The sequence below is a fragment of the Microplitis mediator genome, chromosome 3 (assembly GCF_029852145.1).
Source record: "Microplitis mediator isolate UGA2020A chromosome 3, iyMicMedi2.1, whole genome shotgun sequence".
NCBI lineage: Eukaryota > Metazoa > Arthropoda > Insecta > Hymenoptera > Braconidae > Microplitis > Microplitis mediator.
The window spans coordinates 24802819-24811053 of record NC_079971.1 but is presented as its reverse complement, the minus strand read 5'-3'; the positions used below and the strand labels follow the sequence as shown (position 1 = coordinate 24811053).

General features: G+C 29.6%; 2 protein-coding genes across 2 annotated transcripts; one reads left to right on the top strand and one right to left on the bottom strand.

Moving 5' to 3' along the window:
* The first annotated feature begins 1503 nt into the window (after nt 1-1503).
* Nucleotides 1504-5150, top strand: LOC130665211 (tyrosine--tRNA ligase, cytoplasmic). Its single transcript, XM_057465516.1, has 7 exons — nt 1504-1659; nt 1869-2255; nt 2516-2778; nt 2845-3060; nt 3137-3340; nt 3414-3693; nt 3768-5150. The coding sequence occupies exons 2-7, from the start codon at nt 1876-1878 to the stop codon at nt 4021-4023; spliced, it is 1599 nt and encodes a 532-aa protein (XP_057321499.1). The 5' UTR covers nt 1504-1659; nt 1869-1875; the 3' UTR covers nt 4024-5150.
* A 230-nt stretch (nt 5151-5380) lies between these two features.
* On the bottom strand, nt 5381-7747 carry LOC130665212 (DNA-directed RNA polymerases I, II, and III subunit RPABC2). The gene is made up of 3 exons (XM_057465517.1): nt 7508-7747; nt 6009-6161; nt 5381-5672 (listed from the first exon to the last, which is right to left on the bottom strand). The coding sequence occupies exons 1-3, from the start codon at nt 7534-7536 to the stop codon at nt 5462-5464; spliced, it is 393 nt and encodes a 130-aa protein (XP_057321500.1). The 5' UTR covers nt 7537-7747; the 3' UTR covers nt 5381-5461.
* Nucleotides 7748-8235: the final 488 nt, after the last annotated feature.

Here is an 8235-nt window from a genome sequence, read left to right as displayed (position 1 = left end):
ATGCCTACCCCGTTGATACCTTTTGGTTGCAACATTTATGTCAAAATCATAATTGTCCAAGAAATATTTAAGTAATTCAGTACTGTTTTTTTCAACTACTATTCTTGGGATTTGGCTCACATAATCAATCCAGAGGGCCGATCCACGAGGGTAATATGGCCAGATAATCTTCACAATTTCATCAGTTCCATTCTTAATTGCTTGATAAATATATGAAGTCAAAAACTCATTTTCTTCTTTGGACTCAATCTCGACTTCATTTTTTAACAACAACTTGACCATTCGTTCATTTTGACGAAATATGGCAACACTTAATGCCGTGCATGTAGACTCTGTTTTAGGCACCATATAAAATTTTGCTCCGGAATCAACCAATAGTTCAGCTGTACGAAAATCATCGTTTTCAACAGCGATAGTTAATGGAGTCATTCTGGGAAGGTTGTAACGATTTATTGCTGGCATCCACAAAGCATTTACGTCGGCACCACCATTTATTAATTTTTTAACTATATCGAATTTTTTTTCACGGACTGCTACCATAAGAGCTGTACCCTTAAGAAAATTTATCTGAGCATCGATATCCACTTTGTTCACTAGAAGATAATCGATGAATTCTTCGTCAGACATCAATACCGCCCAATGCAACATCATTATACACATGTCATCACTTTTTAGAGGTATTTGTTCGTTAATGTCAATAATTCCGCGTTTCACTTTATCACGATAATCTTCATAGATCAATTGATCTTCTAAACATTTACTGGATAATTTGTTCTTCTGTAAGTTCTCCATTCTTGACTTCAAAAGGAATTAACGAAATAAAAATTTTTTTGAACTCACTGTAACTTTGTGTAATTTAAATTTTCAACTTTTGAACTGCTAGTGATGGTCTAGCTTCGATCAGGGACTGAAGTCGACTGTGCTAATGATCGGAGCCTTGTAAAATTTTTCGGCATCATACTCCTCCTTTTCATATTCATAAAGTAGATTGCTATCTGTCTGTCATTAGGTACTGTCTACATATTATATTACCTAGACTAACATTCATCTTATGTTCGACGTATAGTTATCGTAAAAATACACAGAAAGAAAGAATTTCTTGGCGCAAAAAAATTTTACTTGCCCTTAGAAACTTTTATTTTTTCAAAGAAATTTTTCGCACTATTGAAATTGAAAATTTTCATAGGGGGAGAAAAAATTTTCTTAAAGCAAAAAATTTTACTTGGCCTAAGAAAATTTTCACTTGTCCAAAAAATTTTTTAAAATTTGTAATGCAAAATGTCTTGCGCGAGAAATTCTTGTTTTCTGAGTTCTGATTAATATTTTTGTTTGTTTGATTTAGGAATCCAAGAAAAAGAAATTATTTAAATCAAAAACCATCTGCAGCACCGCCATTATTATCACCCGGGTGCCATAAGGGCATATAATACGCCCTTATGGCATTTGTAACGCGATATTAAAGTTTGCTGACGTCTAATAATTTTGATATTTTTTCAAAAATAATGAATTTCAAGTCGATAATAGCCGCCACCGACACCTATCACCTATTTTTGTAACTTATCTACAGTTTTATTCATTGACGGTAAGCATCTGATCGAAACAATTCGGACGCAGGATCATAAACCGGACCCATTTCCACCACCAGCTGTTTTGACACTCGTAAGTTTATTTTTTAAATTAAACAAATTATTTAATTTATCCAAAATAAAAACAATTAAAAAAATTATAATAATAAAATATTTGAAATTTATTTTATTTTAAAAAATAATTTTACTCATACATTTCCCCCAAGTATTTGAGCACGAGTGCACGTGGTTTATTGTATATCTATATATATATATATAAATCATTTATAAATAAATTTTCAGTCATTAGATGATGACTCAGTTAACGGCGGAAGAAAAGTTCCAGTTGATAACCCGAAACCTCGCAGAGTGGCTGGGTGAGGACAAACTTAAAAGCATCCTCAAGGAGAGAGACTTGAAAGTGTACTGGGGCACAGCGACAACAGGGAAACCCCATATTGGATATTTTACTCCCCTGTCTAAAATCGCTGACTTCCTTAAAGCCGGAGTCGAAGTCACGATCCTGTTTGCGGACCTTCACGCTTATTTGGACAACATGAAGGCACCATGGGATCAACTCGCCCTGAGGGTTCAATACTACGAGGCGGTCATCAAAGCGACACTCAGATCCATCGGAGTTCCATTGGATAAACTTAAATTTGTCAAAGGAACAGACTATCAACTGTCCAAGTAAATATTTTTTGTCATCACTGTACCCAGCTAATTTACTTTTTTTTTATAAGAAAAAAAAAATTACTTGGCTCCAAATCGGCTGTGAATTGAGACTTTAATCAATTGGACTGTAAAAAATTTATAATGGTTTTCCTCCATTTAATTAGAGACATTTTAAAACAAAGCTACAATTTAACGCCGAATTTAAATTTTTGAAACTCCCGCTTTTTATTTTGAATATTAAATTATGAGCTAATAGATTTTTGATGATTTATCAGGGAGTACACTTTAGATGTATACAAACTGACAGCATCAGTAACCGAACACGATGCCAAGAAAGCTGGTGCTGAAGTAGTGAAGCAGTCAGCAGATCCTTTGCTGTCAGGACTCCTTTACCCCGGGCTGCAAGCTCTAGACGAACACTATCTAGGAGTTGATGCTCAGTTCGGTGGCGTTGATCAGCGGAAGATATTTACATTTGCCGAAAAATATCTGCCTAAACTTGGATATGAGAAGCGGATTCATTTAATGAATCCTATGAGTACGTATTGCGTCTGTTACTTTTTCTTTAAATAAATCCCTATTAATTTGAATTTTGTGTTGTTAGTTCCTGGACTCGCTGGCTCTAAAATGTCATCATCAGAAGAAGATTCAAAAATCGATTTACTCGACAACGCAGCGGCGATAAAGAAAAAACTTAAAAAAGCATTTTGCGAGCCCGGAAATATCATCGACAATGGAATCCTCGCATTTTCTAAACACGTAATATTTCCGATGATGAAAACCGGGGAGAAATTCCTCGTTCCAAGAGCTAAAGACTTCGGTAATTCCTTTCATTCTTAATTATTTATTTAATATAAGGTTTGAATCACAAATTAACTGAATAATTATTTAAATAGGGGGCGAAATTGAATTCGATAAATATGAAGACCTGGAAGCAGCGTTTGCCAAAGAGATAATTCATCCTGGTGATCTGAAAGCTGCTGCCGAAGTTCTTATCAACAAATTATTGGATCCTATTCGCAAAGAGTTTGAATCAGATCCGAATTTAAAGACTTTGTGTAACAAAGCGTATCCGCCACCTGGCAAAGAAAAGAAACAAGGTTTGTTTAAATTAAAAATCTTCGTATCAATTAATCAATTATTTGTTTGATATAAATGATAATTTAATTTCAGATAAAAAAAATCCACCAGCAAATACTGAAGTTGAGCCATCGCGACTTGACATCCGTGTGGGAAAAATCGTCCAGGTCTCAAAACACCCGGACGCAGATTCACTGTACGTTGAAAAAATAGATCTGGGTGAAGATTCCGGTCCCAGGACAATCGTCAGTGGCCTCGTTAATTTTATTCCCATCGAGCAAATGCAAGACCGCATGGTAGTGGTCCTCGCAAACTTGAAACCGGCAAATTTACGTGGTGTCGCTTCACATGGAATGGTCTTGTGCGCTTCTGTGTAAGTGTTTGTTGTTCAAAATAAATAATTGCCAGTGATGATCTAATGAGTTTGATTTTTTATGTGGAATTTAGAGACGGGGAAGAGAGAAAAGTTGAGCCGCTGAGACCACCAGCAGACGCAGCGCCCGGTGACAGGGTAATTGTTGATGGGTATGAGACTGGTGCGCCCGATGATGTTTTGAATCCCAAGAAAAAAGTATGGGAAAAATTAGCCGTTGACCTGGTGGTCAATGCCGAGGGTGAAGCTTCTTGGAGCGGCAAATTGCTGCTGACATCAACCAAAGGAAAACTCACTGCCGACTCTCTTAAAAATGTTCCAATTAAATAGAAAAAAAATAAATAATCAATTCTTAGTAATTTAAATTTAAATAAACTTTTTTTACTTGATAACAGTGATGGGCATACTTAAGTACATTTGTATTTTAAGTACTAATTAAATAATAAATACTTTGATATATAATAATTTTTTTTTTGTAGAGTAAAAATATACAAGTAATTAGTATTTTGAACAAGTACTAAATACGACATACCGAAGTACTTAGTATTTTATTTATTATCTAATTACAAATACTTTTAATTTTTCCTAGTACTAAATACAATAGTATTTAGTATTTTATTTTTAAACTAAATAAGAATACTTTTGTACTCATAGAACGGTTCAAGTACTAAGTACATTTGTACTGAGATTAAAAGTTGCATTTAAATACTAGATCATTGGAATTTCTAACAAAAAATAATTAAAAACTCCCAGAGTATTTTTTAGATTGACTATAGAAGTTGAGCCAATAATAAATTAAAACGATTAAACCTTTTAACTCTACAAGAACTTTTTATTTTAAATTTTATGTCAATAGAAAAAAGTTTTTTTTTTTTTTTAAGAACCCGTAAAGAAATGATGTTATAAAATTTAATATAATAATTTTTGCTCGGGTATATAAAAATGATTGATTAGATTACTGGTTGAAGCTGAAACATAAACTGTACGCGTGCACTTATTTGAACTAAACAGTATAAATTTGACAATAATATATTAATATCATCTAATGAATAAATTTGACTATTAAAATCTTAGGAGTGCAATAGTATATTCAAAAATGATAATTTTAAGTCTCAATCGTCGTATGTAAAGTTCTGGTAGTGAAAGAATAAGTATTAAAAATTTTTTTTTAATAGATACTGTGACTATTATAAGTTCTAATTACAATTGTGCTTAGTACTTATATCAAATTTAAGTAAAAAGTACTACAACAAGTACAATGTATTCAGTATAGATAAATCGTAAAAAATACTAAGTTACAAACTATTTAGTACTTTGTCTGTTTCTGAGGATAAGTATTTTTTAGACACGTACCAATAATTCATTTGGGTTTCAAGTCAAATTTTACTTAAATATTCAATATTTATTAAATGCTATTTTGCCCATCCCTGCTTGATAATTAAATTTTTTTTTTCAAATACAAGTCAAATAACATGAAACTTTTATTCTCTTTTTGCAATTTCTCTCTTACACTTAAATTTTTTATTTCAATTCAATTTATAAAATATTTCTAATGCCGGTATTTTCTTAGTCGAAGAATTTTTTATAATTATCATTCAATTGCATAAATTAATAATAAATTTTTGCAGAAAAATTTGATGGATTATTTTATTTGCTGAAGAATTTGTTTAAATTTTTTACTCCAAAATGAAAGAGAGTTAAATAAAAAATTTTATTAAATTATATACATGAAAAGAAAAAGTATATTTTTAAATTAATTAAATGAAAATTAGTGATCAATAATAATTAATTCATCAATGCCCCAGTCTTCGTAGCTGTTGTCAGGCAGATATCTTCTGATGACGATTGGAATTTTCCTTTGCTTCAATTCCTTCATGGCAATTTGCAAGGGATCAGTTTCTCCTTCCAGCTCCACCATAACCGGAGCGCACATCGCAATTTGCAAAGCTCTTGTGCCTAACACTCGTGCTCTTTCATACCTTTAAAAATTTTAAATGTAAAACAATAAATAATTGTGATACTAAAAGTATCAGGCATTCAAAAATTAAATTGTTTTATAAAAAAGTCACTCGTTGTCTTAAAATTTAAAAAAATACTTTTAGAAATAGGATCCTGAAGTTAGCAGACAATAAACAATTTTTGAATTTTTTTTTTCAACAAATGAATTCAAAAAAAATAAAATAAAAATATGCACATGTAGAAAATTTAAAAAAGCTACAGGTGGAATTTTTTAAATATTTTGTTTTTTTTTTTTTAAATTCAAAAATAATTAGACGTCGGCTGACGAGGATCATTAATAAATTTAAATAAATTACTTGGTCATATAACGTGTCGTAATACGTTTCGACTTTTGCACACTCGCAGAAGCTTCTCCAGAAGGTAAAACTTGGAAATTTTCATTCTCTTCTTCTGGAGCTTCGAGATCTAAGTGGTCGTCCTCTTCTGCTTCTTCAAAGTCATCTGCGTTACTGTTTTAATTACAAATTAATATATTAATTTATTTGAAATATAAATAATTCGCAGTACTAAAAGTACCAGACGGCATTCAATTTTGAAATATTTATAAAAACAATTTTTTATATCTCTGCTACTATGAGTATCACAATAATTTTATGAGTATCAACGTAGCAGATAATCGGGCATTTTTTAAATTTTTAAATAAATAAATAAAATCATGATCCTGAAGTTAACAGACAACAATTTTATAATTATTTCTTTTAGCAAATAAATTACAAAAAACTTAAAAATCCACGTCTAGAAAATTAAAAAAACGGCGGAATTTTTTGAAATATTTTTTGTTTTAAATTCGTCGTTTTTAAAAAAACTAAAAAAATTATTAGACGTCAGGAAACTTCAGTGTCATGATAAAATCAAGTAGAATTAAAATTAAAAAATATGTAATTAGATAATTTAAAAATAAGCGCGCGCATTTCTTAAAATTTAATTGATCAATTTTATTATTAAAAATTAATGATACTGAAGTTAGCCGACGTCTAATAATTTTTGGACTTTTTTTAAACGATAAATTTAAAAAAAAAAAATATTTAAAAAAATTGCACTTATAGTTTTTAAAATTTTCTACATGCGCATATTTTTAGTTTTTGTTTTTTTTGTATTTTATTTGTTGGAAAAAAAATCCGAAAATTACTAATTGTCTGCTAACTTCAGGATCATTAAAAATTATAATAATAAAGTTAGCAGACATCTAATGATTTTTTGATTTTATTTTATGCGGTAAATTTGAAAATTAAAAAAATTTGAAAAAATTGCACCTGTAGTTTTTTAAATTTTCTACATGTGCATATTTTTAGTTTTTTTGTAATTTATTTGTTGAAAAAAAAAATCCGAAAATTTTGAATTGTTTGCTAACTTCAGGATCATAAGTTAGCTTTGAAATAATAAATAAAAATGTTTATAAAATAAAAAAATTCAAATGTAGACAATTCGAAAATCAGCGCATGCATTTTTTAAATTTTATAACTTTAATTACTTAATTACTTGGTAATTAAAAAATTCTCATATGTCCGCTATATTTAATGATCCTGAAGTTAGCAGACAATTAAAAATTTTTGGAGTTTTTTTTTGGCAAATTAATCACAAAAAAAAAAAATCTAAAAATATGCACTTGTAGAAAATTTAAAAAACTGCAAGTGCAATTTTTTCAAATTTTTTTTTTTTCCAAATTTACCGTCTAAAAAAAAATCCAAAAATTATTAGACGTCTGCTAACTTCAGGATCATCTATATTTACACTCATTTAAAAATTTATATACAAATTCCGATATTCACTTATCACATTTTTAAGGTTAACTTACTCGTCTCCATCAAATTCATCGTCAGCCATTTTGATTATTTATTTAAATTCAAATTCAAATAATTCTGTCACACAATAAACTTTAAATTTTTAAATCAATTTAATTTTTCTTTTAATTAATTAATTATTTTTATTAATATTTATTACTATAGTACATGTGCTACTGCGTGTTTGTATCTCAAGTCACTGAACTGATTGAACACTGAGCTACACTACACCGTTTTTTTATTGAAGGTCACCAACACCAACCCTGGCATCCGGTTTCTGATCATAAAGTTAGTGCGCATGAGTTGTGATCTGTCTGCAAGTTTTTAAAAAAGTGGCGGTAAAGTAAAAAAATTTAAAAATATTTAAATTTATGATACCGAAGTTAGCCGACGTCTAATAATTTTTGGATGTTTTTTAGACAATAAATCATTAAAAAAAAAATATTTTAAAAAATTGCACCTCTTGTTTTTTGAATTCTCTACATGTGCATATTTTTATTTTTTATTTTTTTTGTAATTTATTTGTTGAAAAAAAAATCAAAAAATTATTAGACGTCGGCTAACTTCAGATGATTCTAAAGTTAGCCGACGTCTAATAATTTTTTGATTTTTTTTTAGGCGGTAAATTATAAAAAAATGAAAATTTGAAAAAATTGCACTTGTAGTTTTTTAATTTTTTTACATGTGCATATTTCTAGTTTTTTTTTTTTTCGTAATTGATTTATTGGAAAAACAATCCGAA

Excerpts from the sequence above, each read along its gene's own strand:
- LOC130665212 (XM_057465517.1), bottom strand. The coding sequence starts at position 7,536 with ATGGCTGACGATGAATTTGATGGAGACGA. Across the intron at positions 6,162-7,507 it reads GATGAATTTGATGGAGACGA|TAACGCAGATGACTTTGAAG; the intron begins GTAAGTTAACCT and ends TAATTAAAACAG. Across the intron at positions 5,673-6,008 it reads ACGACACGTTATATGACCAA|GTATGAAAGAGCACGAGTGT; the intron begins GTAATTTATTTA and ends AAATTTTTAAAG.
- LOC130665211 (XM_057465516.1), top strand. The coding sequence starts at position 1,876 with ATGATGACTCAGTTAACGGCGGAAGAAAAGTTCCAGTTGATAACCCGA. Across the intron at positions 2,779-2,844 it reads TCATTTAATGAATCCTATGA|TTCCTGGACTCGCTGGCTCT; the intron begins GTACGTATTGCG and ends TTGTGTTGTTAG. Across the intron at positions 3,341-3,413 it reads TGGCAAAGAAAAGAAACAAG|ATAAAAAAAATCCACCAGCA; the intron begins GTTTGTTTAAAT and ends ATTTAATTTCAG.